Consider the following 15,794-nt stretch of genomic DNA (forward strand, 5'->3'; position numbering starts at 1 on the left):
ACCACTTCCATAAAATGCTAAACTACTGCTTCCTTCAGCTATGTTGTATTTGCATCCTTATAGATTTACAGTAGGTTTAAATCTTGTTCTGTTTGAAGTGTGAATAAACTTTGGATTTAACAGTTTTCTGAAAGCACAAGATAATGTGTTTTATTTCCACAGTATTTTCAGATCAATGCTTAAGGCTCTTTTCAGTATTATCTGTTCTCATTATAAAATACGACTAGAAAACTGGAGATCTAAAGTGACTTGATAAAGGGCAGAGAGCAGGCGTTATCTGTTATACCTGAACAGAGGTGCCAGAGCTAAGTACACAAGCCTGTATGAATTAGCAGTTAATGTTCTGGAGTTTGTAACTTGTTTGGGCTGTGAACACGCAGACCTTGTGCTGTTTAGGCCTTCTCCCTATGTCCTCCCATGCAAGGTCAGCAGTTTGGATGAAGGATAAAACAAAAACCCCTGCATCTTATCTCTTGGGTGTCAAACTTTTACACTATTTCCCCTCCATCACACACCACCTTCCCTGAGTGGGCCTAGGGACCGCTCTGCCCTTCGCAGATCCCTTCATGGCGGCGAGGGCATCTGCGGGAGAGCCGTTAACCTGCGAGCGCGGGTCCCTGTGCCCCTCTCCGCGGGAGCCCAAGTCGCTGCCGCAGCCCCTGCAGCCGCGTCCCGCGGGGCTGCCCCTCTGCCTGGAGGCTGTCCCAGCGGGAAATACGGATAACCAGCCCCGGGGCTGGTACCGCCGCGGGCGCCCCGCGTCGCCGTGGCAACGGCTCGTCTCGGGATTCCCCGGGGCGGGGCCCGTGCGCCCTCGTGGATCACGACGTCAGCGGCGGCGCCGCGTCACGCGGCCCATGCCGGAAGCGCGGGGAGGGACCGAGGTGGGAGCTGCCCGGTGGCGGCGGCGCGGCCATGGCGGCAGGCTATCACCACAGACCCAACGGCGGCGCCGCGCTGCCCGACCCCTCCTTTCTGTGGAACGTCTTCCAGAGGTGAGGTCGCTGGGACCCCAGTGGGTACCGTCCTGACGGCTGCGGGGGGGGGACTGAGGGGGGTTCATTGGGGTACCGGGCCCTGGCACACCTTTCCCGCTGCGCTGAGGCAGCCGCCGCCACCCTCGTCATTCCCGGGCCTTCCCGTGGCCGCCGCTGCCTGAGGTTGGGAGGTGCCTGGAAACGGCGAGCTGGTACGGGAAGGCTATCACCGGCCCTGGGCATCCGCGGCGGAGTTTGGCCGCCTCTTGGCCTTGCGGGGCGAGTAAGTGTCGCGGTTGTATCTCTGTCGGGGGGATCTGAGCGGGTGTTTTAAGAAGGGCTTGAGGAGGAGTAAGTATGGCTGTATTTTAGAGCAACGGAAGAGGGATTATTGGATGCGAGAAGGTGTAACCTTGAAATCACTGAAGTGATTTTTGACCTGAGAACCCGGAAGGGGTTGTAAAGCCTGGAGGGTCCATGCTGCAGTACAGGAAGGCTTGTGAAAAGGAATTTGATAAATGCTTAATGGAAAACTGCAAAGCTACTAACAGATATTCTCTGGAATACCTCTGGAGTAGGAACCTGCAGGGGAGTTAGCAGGCCTGTGTTAAGAAATAGGCTGCCAAGACGGTGGTATAAAGAAGTTCTTCACAATTGTGTCATGTCAAGGAGTTGGGGCAGGTTCCCGTGTTGGATCCATTTTCGTGGGAGCTGCATCAGAGGATGTATCTTGACTCAAGTGACAGCAAGAAGAGGTTAAGGAGTAGACAAACAGTAATACGTTGCTAAAACTGGCTAATATTTGCTTAGTTACTCAGGAATGACTCAGGAATATAGCCACTTACCTACCCAGCCTTCCCTAAAACCAATTCATCTGGGAACTTGGAGGAAGCATGCATGGTGCTGTTTTTAAAGGATCCAGAAAGAAACCTCCACAGTCTGACTTCTGCACCAGGCAAACCAGTAGAAAGTATTAAACATAATGTAGGTAGTCAGGAATGTTGTATGGCTTTTGTTGAAAGTATCCCTTTCTGGCAGACTACTGTCCAAGTTCTGTACTGTTTGGTAAGGACTGAGTATGGATGTGATGTCTAGAACTGGTGCAATTCATAAAATAGTTTCCTAGAGACTCTCAACATATAAAAGTATCAAAGGCCTTTAAAGAAATCCATTATATGTGGAATGGAAGGGTGGGTAAATAGCATGGATAAATGACTAGCTAAAAACAAGTGTGTGTGGTCATCTGCCACACTGACGGATGGAGCCGTTTAGGATCTTTATTTGGTATTTTCAGGAGCAACTGGGGGAAAAGAGGGTGAGTGAATGGCCAGATGAAGTTTGCTTCAGCTGAGTCATTCATACTGACTGATTCCTGCAGCGAGTGAGGGCTGTGAAGGTTTCAAGTTAATAGTCCTCACCAACCTGTCCTTACAGTCCTGTGTATTGAGTGGATCACACCACCTTGTCACAGCCAGATCGCAATCGCTGTACGGCGGCCAGTTAAAACCCAAAGAATAGACCTGATGTCCACGAGGAAGAGCCACTTTAACTTTGCATCATTTTGTATATAAAATCAGTGTGCTCTATGCCTCAGGAGCAAGATAAGTGGGTCATACACCCACTTATTTATGAAAATACCAGTTTAGTAGCAGCTCGAAAGGTAGAAAAATGTTTGGATTATCTAGAAAAGAGATAGAGAATAAAAAAGGGGAATATCTTTTTGTGTTACCATTTATGCAACTTCTGCTTGCAATTTGAATGTTGTATGCCATTTTGAGATGAGGAACGAATCTCACAGAGTGAACTGAAAGGATTTAAAGAAGGACAACAAGGACTAAAGGGAAAAACAGCTTTGGCAGAGGGATCAGCTGAGCAGGACTCTGTTTTGGAACGGTGGTAACTGAGGGGAAATTAAAACTGTCAGTGTCAAGAGTATGGTGCTTGTATAAAATGGTGGGAAGTCCCCACCACTTTCAGGTATTCTTCTGAAGAAGGCATGATCCTGCTTTATTTGGGCAGAAATCACTAAGTTTAAGAGTTTTAGAATAGAACTCTATTTTCTAAGACAATAGACTGTGGTAGCTGAGTGGGACCTGTGCTTTTTCACTTTTTGAATCCCACTAAAATGGGATGAGGCTCTGCAGTTGATTCTTTAAGTACTTTGCACTAGTTAACATTAGTGTCTTTCTATCCATTGCCAACATCTGATTGAGAGAAACTGGATGCCAAACCTGGGGCTCCAATCTGGGAGCCAGGCAGCTAAGTGACATTAGGCATTATGTGGATTTACCCAGCATGATGTGTTCTTCAGTTCTCTTAAAAATAAATAAAGATACTTACTTAGCATGCTCCGGAATGTCTCATCAGTCTGAATGAAGCTTTTAACTTGCAATTACAGTGAATAGTTTACCAAGTACAATGCCATTAGTGACTTTTCAGGAAAAGATTAATTTATCTGGTAAGAACCAGAATGTTGAAGTCTTCTGTAAGTGGAACCTGTTCATTTCAGCCATTTAAAGCTTACCAATATATTTTTTCCCCCCAGGGTTGATAAAGACAGGAGTGGAATAATATCTGACAACGAACTCCAGCAGGCATTGTCTAATGGTGAGTCTGTAAGTGAGCAGTGAGGTAGTTCATTGTAAACTTAATGTTAGATTTCAAGTGAGTCTGTGTACTTTATGCCATAATTATTTGATTGGGGGAGATGAGGGGTGTTCCCATTGCTGATTAATACTATCTAACTTTATTTAATATTATTACCATACTGTTGAACTATTATGAATATTATACTATAATATTTAACCTACAGCAAAAGGTTGAAGGGGAGTTAAAAAATGGACAAGCTTTGTGATCTTATTTTATCTTACTGGATTTTTTTCTCATTGTTCCTGTTTTGTTTTTTGTTTTTATTTCAAGGGAAGTTTTCTGGGTTTGGTGCATGTTAGTAACAATGCATTATAAACTGAGTACCTACTGTAAACATTACTGATATATGTGCTGAGGGATGAAGGAATGCACACCTCTTTATTTTTTCCAGCCCTGCTTCCTAGAAAACATAAACAGCCATTTATAAATTCCTCGCTCATCACTACTGAACCTTTGTTTTTTTAACCAGGATCAGTGTTTAACCTGGACAAAGATCAGCTGTTTACAACCAGCCTTTTCACTGCACATAAAATCTTTACAAACAGTACGGTGCAGGAATTGGAGATGGTAATTTTTAATTACTTTTTTTTTTTTTCCCCCCAAATGAGGCATGTTTGGGTTTTTTTTCCTAACAAAACAGAAAGATGCACTCTAGATCTTGTATTAAAACTTGCCAGTACTGTGTCAATTCCCTTAAAAGGGTAACGAGGGTTTGGTTAAATAACGCATGGAATCAAAATAGGAAGTGGAAAGAATTTCCAGTAGCCTATTTTGACTTTCCTCTGGTGACTTACTTAGAGTGGGTTGGGTTGTACTTTGTGGGTTGGGTTTTTTCCACTTAGAAAGCTGAAAAAAAGTGCAAACTGAAGCTGTTTGTGCACCTTTAAGTCCGTATCAAGTTCCCTTCTCCCAAGGTTTAATTCCTTCAGCTTTCCTGTGCTTTGCGACTGAGAAGGGTTTAAGCTGATGCTGTGAGCTGCAGTGCACACAGGCTGAAAGGCTCCTTTTTGTCAGTAACCACCTGACCAGAAATAAATCTGGATGGCTGCATTTAGTAAAATGGTGGTCTTGTACTATAATATTTGTGTAATAAGTCATCTGATAAATGAAAAGCAGTATATTATAGCTGCCAGACCTGATCCATAACTAAAATACTGTTTTGAGTAAAAACTCCAGAAAAAGGTAAATTAAACTGATGAAGTCACTGTTTTCATTTAAGATCACAGTGCTATTCATAGCTGTGGGAACCTGCCTTTACCTGCCATTTTAAACTTCATATATTTTAAATACATTTTCACCTGATTGAGTGTAAGGCTAATAGGCAGTGATGACTATCTGAACTCTTTTCTTTCCTTATTTACAGTGTAGATTAGCAGTTTCAGTGCTTTGCAGTTATGAAGAATCCCCACCAACTGAATTCAGTGTTAGACAAAATACATGCAGAACTGTAAGCTTCCTTCCTTTTGAGCAATTCTAGATCTTGTACACCAAAGTTACTAACCATTCACTATATTCTTTTCAAAATATTTCCTCCAGTGGATGTCCTGCAATCTAACATGGGCTAAAAGAATGTTACATGTTTATTTCTAAAGCATTTTTAAAAGTTTGCATAGTGCTCATCATTAAAATTTGAAGTTCAATGTGTTTTTGACATTCAGCTTTTCAACATAAGAATCACAGAATGTTTTGGGTTGGAAATGACCTTAGGATCACCTAGTTCCAACCACCCTGCCAAGGGCAGGAATGCCTCACACTAGACATGTCAAGTTTATTAAAGTAACAGTATACTTACCTGTGAGGGAGATCATCCCTTTGTATAGTTGTTTGCACAATAAACTCATGTGCTTCCTTGTTTTCTTCTGCACTGCCATGTAAAGTTATTAGCAGAGTCAGGGGAGGGAACAGTCCTTCACTGCTTATTGGAACAGGCTGGAATCAGTACAGTTCTTCAGCACTGGAGTTGCTCTGATTTCACTCTGTGGTATCTAGATGAGTCTTTCAAAAAATGAAACACAAAATAGGTTAACTTTCCAGCTCTGTTTTCACTTTTTCCTCTCTTCTGTTCAGTTAAATGCTGGCACCCTATTAATGATTCCATAACTTTTTGTCAGGAGACATACAACTCTTAAGGTACTGACATTATCTGTCTAAAATACTGCTTAAGCATTTTCAGAGCCATTTTTACTCTTTCTCTGCTTATGTTTCTGTTTATGTGCAAATAGTTCTATGACCTGCCCTACAGCCTAAGGGTTTTCCCCATTGCTGTATCTGCATACTTACACTGATACCATTTCCCTTCTATGGGAGAAACTCAGTGCTGCCATGAGCACTACTTAACACCACCAATGCAGCAAAGCAATGCAGCAAAGCCACCTGCACAGCCTTTCTGTTAGGCAGCTGTGGTCAGCTAACTGCATTGCTGCATATGGCTCTACAGTACCCCTGGTCTTCTGCTCTCTTTGTGGTCCCCACACTCAAACACAGTTAATTTAATACATGTTCCTTGGTCTTCCTGGTTCCTTCACAGGCTCTAGAGAATTGATGGTGAAATTCTGGATGAGACACAGGATTTCCCTGAATTTAAAGCTTAATGCTCCCACCCAAGGGAAAACTATCCCAAAGTGACTAGCCTCTGCATATTCAGAGATGTACAAAGGCCCTTTCAAGCAGCAACATTTCTTGGTCTGAAAATACTAACTTAAACTAACACCTCATTGATTTAGCAGTGGAGGTGGGATTTATACTAAACTCAACTCCAAATTGCACTGTGCGGTTGTGCCATGTTAGGAACCTTTTCAGTTCTGTCAGAAACTATTGTCCTGGGGTAATCCACCTGTAAAATAGGGAATAAGCAGATTGTTTTTTACTTAGGAATAGATATGAGACCTTGTCTGAATTGTAACTTGAGAGCTCATCTGCTGCCATCAGTAGAAAAAGTGGGACTTCAGTTTTGATCTTGCCTTTTATCTAATAACTCCTGACTGCCTGGGATGAAAAAAATCCTTAGTTCTTGAGGTTTTAGGGGGTGGGGGTTCAATGCAGCCTGAAAAATGTTGCTTCCTGTGTAGTATCTATAAAGCATTGGTCACCTCTGAATGGTCAAGAACATAATTACTTCAAAGCAGCCTTATTATGTATATAATGTCATCTAGCTCTGAATTCGCTGGGTTTTAAGTTCTTACCTGATTTCTTTTTTTTTTTGGCTGGTTTGTTGGCTGGTTGCACTTATTTTTTTTAGGTGTTACTCAGTATTGAGGCACTAAAGTGATTCTTTCTGTTTCAGGCACATGGACTCCATTTAATCCAGCAACAGTCAGGTCAATTCTTGGTGAGTGTGGCTGTGTGATGCGAAATAGTCAAGACACTGCTTTGTGATGTTTCAGGTGTTTCAGAACATTGAAAATGCTATCAGTTGTTGCACTGGTTTGGTTTTTTTTTTCTCTCCAGACAGCCCAGCAATAGTAAGTTAAATATTTTCCCTTTGGAATAATACTAGGATGCCCTTTACATCCACACATGTGCACTTGTGGAAGTAGCTTGAGAAAATGTTACTGTACAACTGAATAGATAGTGAATGTAATTTATGCATAGGGGAAATTGACAGCTTAAATATTCTAACAGGATATTATATAGCTTGTCTCTGTAAGTAGTTTCTCCTGTTTTACATTTTAATCCTATGTTTTGTTCCAAAAAGACACTTTACAATGTTTGAATTCTCTAGTGTCCTAAAATAATTGCCAATAGTGTAGAAGATGATGGTGGTAGAAGGATAAAAATGCAAGCACAAGAGATCTTTTCTGTCATACAGTTCAAAAATCCAAGGACTGAATGTTTTGCTTTGTTTTTAGTAATTATTCAGCAGCAGTCTGAGTTCCACCACTGTGTGACATGCAAAAGCATATATATCATCACATATATATGTCATTACATACAAAGATAACAGTAAGTCAAATACAGATGACTATCCAGCACTCCTGGCAGTCAGTTGACTTGGGCTTGTTCATGTGCCTTAGAAAAGAACAACCCACCCCCTGCCCTTTTTGTCACTGGATGATCAATCAAGCCCTAAATATTCTCAAAGTAGAAATGAAACCCCAGGAAAAATAAAACATTCCATGATTCATTCTGGTCCTTTTTCATCTTCCTTGATCTTTTCCTCCTTCATTGGGTGTCCACTTGCTCTTTCTGTCAGAACTTCCCAAAATACCACTTGTATTTTAGCAATTTACTTTCTGTCCTCAGCACATTCCACACAGTGCTCTTGCTGCTGCCTTCAGATACTAGCAGGTGCTACCGAGGAGTAATATGGTTAGTGGTTTATGTGTGTTTCTTATTTCAGGCATGTTCGACAGAGAAAACAAAGGTGGTGTGAACTTCAATGAATTCACAGGAGTCTGGAAGTACATCACAGACTGGCAGAATGTCTTTCGAACGTATGACAGAGACAATTCTGGAATGATTGACAAAAATGAGCTGAAGCAAGCGCTAACAGGTTTTGGTAATTCATTTGTAATTACAGTTTTTATGGTTGGGTTATGGCATCAAATGAGCTTCTTATTGTTAGGGCTGTACTGCTCTGACAAATGAGACTCCAAATGAGGCAGGAGAAATGCAGTTATCTTTTTAGCTATACGGTAACTTTTAAAGATGTCTATGCCACGAGCACTTTCTGGGTTTAAACTATTTCCTTTAATGGAAAACAAACCCAGACAACATTCCACACGTGTACTGACACATCCAGTTTCGGTCTCCTCTGTAGCTGCTGTGAGAGTGTTGCCAAATACTTCAGGTAAATGAACTTTTTCAGTACGCAATGCAGCTTTTTGCTTCTGGAACAAGAGGTAACAGCCTCAAGCTTGCAGCAGGGGAAGTTTAGACTGGATAGTAGGAAAGATGTCTTCACAGAGAGGGTGATCAGGCTTCTGGGGGAAGTAATGGGAAGCGGTGGAATCAGCGTCCCTGGAAGTGTTCAAAAACCATGTGGATGAAGCCCTCAGTGACATGGTTTAGTGGTGGACTTGACAGTCCTGGTGTAATGGTTGGACTTGATGTCTTTTCCAACCTAGCTGATTCTGTGATTAAAACAAAGCCAGCTGTCTATGTTATGGTAGACTTCGCTTATAAAACATTGAGCTGCAGCCCCTAAACCATTCCCTCAACTGAATTGTCACTTCAGTCAGTAATTATGTTTACTATGACTCTGTGTGTAGCTATTACTAAGCACAGGTTTGACTGTGTGCATTTCAATTTAACACATCCAGAAAAAAATGGTATCTCTTGTAGTTCCTTACGGGTTCCTGGGTTTGTCAGACAGGCCTGCTACGCACTAGTTCTAGGATTGTAGTAACTGAAACTTTCTAAAGCCTTTCTCTTTTTCCAAGGTTACCGACTGTCTGACCAATTCTATGATATCCTTATTCGGAAATTCGACAGACAAGGAAGAGGACAAGTTGCTTTTGATGACTTTATTCAGTGCTGTGTTGTTTTACAGGTGAGAAAGGTGATGTATGTTTATGTCAATTGAAAAAAACAAAGCCAAAAAACAAACCCATCTTTTCTTAAGCTTTTATGGTTCTCACTTTAACTATATTATTGCATCTAGAAGTCGCTTTTACTTACAGTAAACCATTTGAAGAAAGTATATGAGAAGTGCTAGAAACATCATCATTTACTGGTCTTCATTAGTTATCCATTAGCATCACAAGTAAATTTGATACAATGGATGGAACTGCAAAATAGTAGCAGTGGCCTAAAAGGAAAACACACACTACTGTTTCCGGTAATTGAACACACACAGTTCCTCTGCACCTTTAATGTATTAAAACTGGAGTGCTCTATGTCCTGTGGTGCCCATAATTCTCATTGTCTGAATTGTGAGGGTTTTTTATGTCTCCACTTAAGGATCTGACTAAAAGGAATCTGACCAAGCAGCTGAATTATTCAGTCTTTTGTCACTGCTCTTCCTCCAGGGGCAATGGTAATAAAAGACATTTCAAACAAAAAACCTTTCAGTAACAGAAAGTATGTAGGGTAGAGAGAGGTAACACAGGTGTACTGTTTTGTTTGGCAGTCAGTCACTGGATGATTCCTCATTTCGTTGCTAAAGGTTTCTCTTAGGTGTATCTGACTTTCTGAAAAGACTGGGGGAAAGCTGGGAAGCTGTAGCAATGGAGAAGCCCAGTTTTTGTAGGATAGGAAAAAGGTTGCTCTTGTTACACTGGCCAGGTTTGCAACACTGTCTTAAGATACCTTTCAATATATGACGAAGAAAAAGCTGGGCCCTGTGGAAGTAGTATGTCCATTATTTCTGCACAGCTGTCTTTTGTTCTCCTTTTAGCCTTATGTCTATAACCGTAAGTCTGTGGAAACATCAATTGCCTTTATATTCATTTGTAATATAAGCCAATTGTATTTCATTATAAACTCTGATAAAGAGAGCTTTGAAATAGGGTGTCATTCGGCTGGTGTTAGTGAAACCATGCTGGCGGTTGGTTTGACCACTATCTGTACTGCCTGGCATCTCTGGGTTATACAGTGGCAGCTTGGACACTAATGACACACAGAGCATGTATAAGAAATGGAGAAGGCACTTGTTAGATTTGCCTCCAGGTGATTCTGAAATGGCTCATGAGAATTGTGCATTGTTTCTCCCCCACCTCAAAGCCAGTTACACAAAGTTGTCTGATCTCTATAAAGAAGTGCATAGATATGTAGATACTGGAGCATAGGGCAGTTTTAGAATCTGATCTGATGCGTGAGATTGTCAAGTGCCTACAGAGGGGATGGACAGAAAGTGCTACCCAAATGCAAGGGGAGTACTTGTCCTGATGTACAAAAATGTATGGTTTTGTCCCTTCTTTTCAGAGGCTGACGGATGTGTTCCGCCGGTACGACACCGACCAAGATGGCTGGATTCAGGTGTCCTATGAGCAATATCTTTCTATGGTCTTCAGCATCGTATGACACTGCTAACCAGGAACTGCACACTGGTGTTACACAGACTGGAGTTGCCAAATCATTACGTACTGAATAAGATTATTGATGTACCATAATGGGTATAACTTCACCTTCTTAAATTTTGTATGTATGTATGTTGGCCATCACCAGAATCTGTACTTGAGCTGTTTATTTTGTATTCCTGTATGATATGTCCGTCTCTGCTTACTGTCGTACAGAAAGCACAGAATCTAGATTTACGTGGTGCAATGTCAGACTTGACTTAACCTTCTTTCACATATCCTGCATGGGGAAACGTGACTCTTTAGAAACGCCAAATTACAATAATGCTTGTTAGTTTAGAAGGGAGTTGAAAGTCAGAAGTTGCACAATATGTTTTGCATGTGCCTTACTTTTATAAGAGTTTAATGTATTAATTTTTAATACAGAACTTAAAAATTAAGTAAAGATACTAGATCAACTTTTATAGTCTACTTCACTTCTGTATGGGGCTTTTTTAAGGGGTGGTGGTTTTATTTTTATATGCTAGTTTTCTACAGCTCAGGAGTCCCTCCCATAGAACAGCAAGGGCCTTTCTTCCTTGCCTTATTTTATTTTCTTGCTGCTGCCTTCTCTCAGAGTATCCTCAGGACAACTTCAAATACAACTTCTTCACGCCCATGTCCAATACTACACCATCCTCAACCATATCTAACTACTCCAGATGTATAGTTCCCTCTGCTTAGGGGGCTTATTTACCATCACCAGCCTTCCTTCTTGTGCTGAAGCACTTTGAAGTGGCCTTGAACTGACTGTCAAACATTGCCATCACCTCACCCTCTATCTCACCATTTACAGGTGGCAAGGGAACAGTGGTAGAACAAGCAAAAAAAGTAATGACCGACTCCTGTCACCATCTCCTGCAGTAAATTCAAAGCAGAAAAGAGAAGTTAGCAAATCCTCTCCGATTGCTCAAAGAAAATCTTACAGCAGCACTATCCAAAGCACTTAAAACCACTCAAGCAGAAAGATTACTTCTAACTGCTACACGCTGGGATGTTTACAGCCCAGGGCTTTCAGCTTTTATCCAAAGACTTTTTCTTAAGCTAGCAATACTTAATTATTCCCAAGTCCTTCCCTGTCTCTAGCTCAGTGTATGCAGGCAGCCCCCATGCACCCCTTCTGTTTTGAATATCGCAGTTACGTGACAGCACACAGGCAGGTTAGCTGTCATTGATATGTGCCTATACATAAACTGATGCTGTCAGTGATACCAGGCAGATATTACAAGAGATTATGCAGAGAAGGGTTGGGTCCACACACAGAAAGCCACCCACCCTAAAAAAATACCAGTGTTACAGGGTTATTCCCAAGTGTCTCAGTCAGAGTGCAATGCCTGGTGTCAGCGTGAGGACGGCCAAGTGGCAACCATGCAGTTATCTGGCATCTGTTGTGCAGAGAAGCTACTACTAGTTGATAAGTGATAATCGGACAGACCCTGAGTAACAGTTCAGCAATATCTTCTGAACAATTGCTGCTGTGAAATACGTGGTGACAGATCAATGGTCTTCCAAGATAAGCACACCGACTGTTGTCTGAGTTTCTGACTGTTGTCTCATCCAACAGCCTTGGGCAGACTGTGAAGGTTACTTACCTTTAAGCTGATAATGGAGAGAGACTTGCAACAGTTTCTGCTCAAACCTCACCTCCCCAGAAGGCAGAGAGGATCGCTCTATATTCTCTTCAGAAAGAAGAAAAATGGAAGAGCAGCCCCAAAGTCTAGGGCTTAAAAGAGCTTCTCCATGAAATGGCCCATTCAAAAAGGCTTCCTTGTTCCCTCCCCAGTAAGAAAACCATCCCTTTGAATCCTACGTTCACCCTAACAGGCTGAGAGAGTTGGGCTTGTTCAGCCTGGAGAAGGCTCAGGGGAGACCTTACAGCAGCCTTCCACTACCTAAAGGGACCTACAAAAAAGCTGGAGAGGGACTTTTTAACAAGGGCATGTAGTGACAGGATAATGAGGAATGGCTTTAAGCTGATAGAAAGGAGATTAAGATTACACATTAGAAAGCAATTTTTTACTATGAGTGTGGTGAGGCACTGGCACAGGTTGCCCAGAGAAGCTGTGGCTGCCCCATCCCTGGCAGTGTTCAAGGCCAGGTTGGACGGGGCTTGGAGTAACCTGGTCCAGTGGAAGGTGTCCCGGCCCATGGCAGGGGGGAGTGGAACTAGGTAAGCTGTAATGTCGCTTCCAACCCAAACCATTCTGTGATTCTGTGAATGTGTAGGGGGAAAGAGCATCTAATTTGGGCAGGATCAACCAGCTGCTGTATGCCACTGGGATATACAATAATGAAAGTAAAATCCCGAAGGGAATGAGAAATGTGAAAAAAGAGCTCTCTACAACAAGCTCAGATTAAAAGGCCTTAACCTCAGTTGACACAGTTGTAGCAGTAGCATTTTCTAGCAACACTTCTGCAGTTTCAGAGCTGTAGCTGCACTACACTTTCTGTGGAAAAACAAACAAACAAAAAACCCACAAGCAACCCACAGCAACAACAAAAAAACACCCAACAACAACAAAACTGGTAGTAACATTTGTGTAGATAATGTCTGACAATTTTTAAATGTAGATAACAACTGATCAGTCCCATGGAGTCTTAAATCAAAGGTCTGGCAGGCACCTGTGGTAGAAAAAGGTATTTTCTCCCTTTAAGCAAGAAGGTCTATGTAAGGCATATAGCATAACTCCTGAGCATATGCCATTAGAAACTACTTAAACCCTCCACTAAGTATGAGAAGGAAAAACGAAGAAGTGAACAGGGATGAAAGAGTAAAATGCATCTTTTCTGATGCACAAACAAAATATCTACAGGAGAATTTCAGGGAATCAAGTTTATATGCTTTATAATAAATTGCTTTGGTGTTACCTTTTTGTTCAAAATTACACAAGATCCAAAAAGTTGGACTAGTGAACGCAAAAAGAGATTATGACAGCTCAGTGAAGACTAACTCTGGCTTAGCACAAGTATTTAATGCACAGAGAAATATTTCGGGTAGGGGTGAGAAGAAAAAACACAGCAGTGAAAAGAAAAATGGACACTGGGGAATAAACTGTCTCACTTCTTTAGCTCCATGTAAGCTGGATTTGATGATATTAAATAGATGCCTAAAGCCAGGCATTTATGAGCATATGGCTCAGCAGCATGGGGAAAAGAAAACCTAAGTATTGACCACTCATAAACATCATGAACTGGATTTCTCACTTAATGTGTCATTTTGATTATTTTTTCTGATATTATGTTACCCGATTGCCTTATAGGTTTTACTATTTCTTAGTATGCTTTTGCCAGTAGAAAAAAAAAAAAATCAAGAATACTTATTTTAGCATGGATCAATTCATCAAATGAGTTTTTAAGTCGATTTGTAACCTCTTCATTCTGAACAACAAAAATCCGCATCTATTTTATACGCCTCTTGTTATTCCGCAGAAATGAAAGCAAGTAATTGCCCCATTACATACCAATCCCCTGGAATCAACTACCTTGTCTTCATATAGCATCACGTTAAGAAAGAGAATACCTTTGCTGTGGCATTCTCGTTTCCTTGTCTTAAACTGAAATGTAGTGTCACAATTTGTAAAACTGTGCTAATTATAAAGGCTCAAATTAACTGAACTGGCATTACATTTGTGGGAAGAAAAGTAAACCTGTATTTTCCTGCAACAGACAGTGCAACATTGACTGAATACTCTTCCTAAGTAGATAATTTAAAAGTAAACCAACCTTTCTTCTTTTCTGAGTTGGAAAGGGTGTTAAAAGGGCTATTAGCTTTTTGCTAACAGAATAACTTCAATACATCTTCAAAAAATAAAAGATTTTTTCTGTAATACATTAAGATATAACAAATACATTAAAAAAGCTTAAACAAAATAGTATGTTCACCTCCATTATGTGCAAGTTTGTGTTCCAGCATATTTCACACGTTAAAAAATTAAACCCTACCTCCCTTCCCCTTTCCAAAACCAGTCAAACACAGAATTAAATGCAGTCTCTTCCCTGAAAGCCGAGACGGAGATTCTTGAATTTGTCCATCTGTTTCCAGTTCAGTTCCTGTTGCTCCTTAATCTTTTCCTCTAGTTCCTACTAGCACATTGACTAATGTCTGAATATTTAGTTCTAGAAAGGGGAGATAAAAACGTTTAAAGTTACTTCTGTTTCATGTTACTTCACATAATACAGCAGAGAGTATGTTAAAATGAAAGGTTTACTATCAACAGGCTACCTAGTTAAGCAACTCATTTTAGTACCATCAGGATAGCTTGCATTTGCCCAAACTTAAACCTGACAGCGATACAGTAGCACATGCCCACTTCCCTTTAAATCTCACAATCTATTTTCAGAGGAGAACATTTTCTTTTTAATAGTATATCACTATTTTTAACATTAAGGAATAACTCTACAAAAATTGGAAAAAAATAATTTGACATATTACAAACCTGCTCTTTGACAACATTTCCCTTTTGTTATCCCAATGTGTTTGATCCATCTGGAGTTTCTTCACCTATTACAACATCAGACAAGTTTGGTTCTGCATGCATTCTGGTATTCTTTTCCTTATGCCAGTATCTTCCCTCCCCACAGCTGCCACCGCAACAGTATAAACTCTGATCGTGCTGTAAGACGCTAGCTAGCAAGGTGACCTAGGACAAACCTTTCGATACAGGAAATTTTTGTGCTATCAAAATTTCCTACCACTCACAGCTCTATTTAGTCATCAAGAGGCAAAGTCTCCTCAGAGAGGCCATTAATGTTATTCTCTCTTCAGCTGATACAGATGTTCAGCAAAAGGAACTCAGCTCCTCTGAATGGAGTACACCATCTCTGCAACATGCAATATCCAGCTTATGTTAAAGCAACTGTTGATGTAACTCATTTTACATGAGAACTAATCACAGTCTTTCTTTGAAGCGCTGGATCATGTGGAGCAGACTGCTCAAACACCCTGGTCACTGTAGGTATATCTTTTCCTTGTAGTCTATTCAGAAAGTTAGGAGTAAGACCAACAGCATCTTCATCAAACATCTTACCTGAGCTTCTGAATTGCTGGTAACCTCTGTATGAATCACTGCCAGAAAATGAGCACTGATGTTAACTCAAATCACTCCTGTAGCCTGACTTCTGATGCCTGAATCCTTGACACCTAGGTTTCTGGTTCCAGCTAGATTCCTTG

General features: G+C 41.2%; 1 protein-coding gene across 1 annotated transcript; it reads left to right on the forward strand.

The window, feature by feature from the left end:
• Nucleotides 1-752: 752 nt before the first annotated feature.
• On the forward strand, nucleotides 753-11,044 carry PDCD6 (programmed cell death 6). Its single transcript, XM_080611488.1, has 6 exons — nucleotides 753-995; nucleotides 3,523-3,584; nucleotides 6,910-6,954; nucleotides 7,966-8,124; nucleotides 9,008-9,117; nucleotides 10,491-11,044. The coding sequence occupies exons 1-6, from the start codon at nucleotides 916-918 to the stop codon at nucleotides 10,587-10,589; spliced, it is 555 nt and encodes a 184-aa protein (XP_080467614.1). The 5' UTR covers nucleotides 753-915; the 3' UTR covers nucleotides 10,590-11,044.
• The last annotated feature ends 4,750 nt before the right edge of the window (nucleotides 11,045-15,794 follow it).

This window comes from Psittacula echo (genome assembly GCF_963264785.1).
Source record: "Psittacula echo genome assembly, chromosome: 2".
Taxonomy (NCBI): domain Eukaryota; kingdom Metazoa; phylum Chordata; class Aves; order Psittaciformes; family Psittacidae; genus Psittacula; species Psittacula echo.

Coding starts and splice junctions, on each gene's coding strand:
- PDCD6 (XM_080611488.1), top strand. CDS start 916: ATGGCGGCAGGCTATCACCACAGACCCAACGGCGGCGCCGCGCTGCCC. Junction 996..3,522: donor CTGTGGAACGTCTTCCAGAG/GTGAGGTCGCTG, acceptor TTTTCCCCCCAG/GGTTGATAAAGACAGGAGTG. Junction 9,118..10,490: donor AGTGCTGTGTTGTTTTACAG/GTGAGAAAGGTG, acceptor CCTTCTTTTCAG/AGGCTGACGGATGTGTTCCG.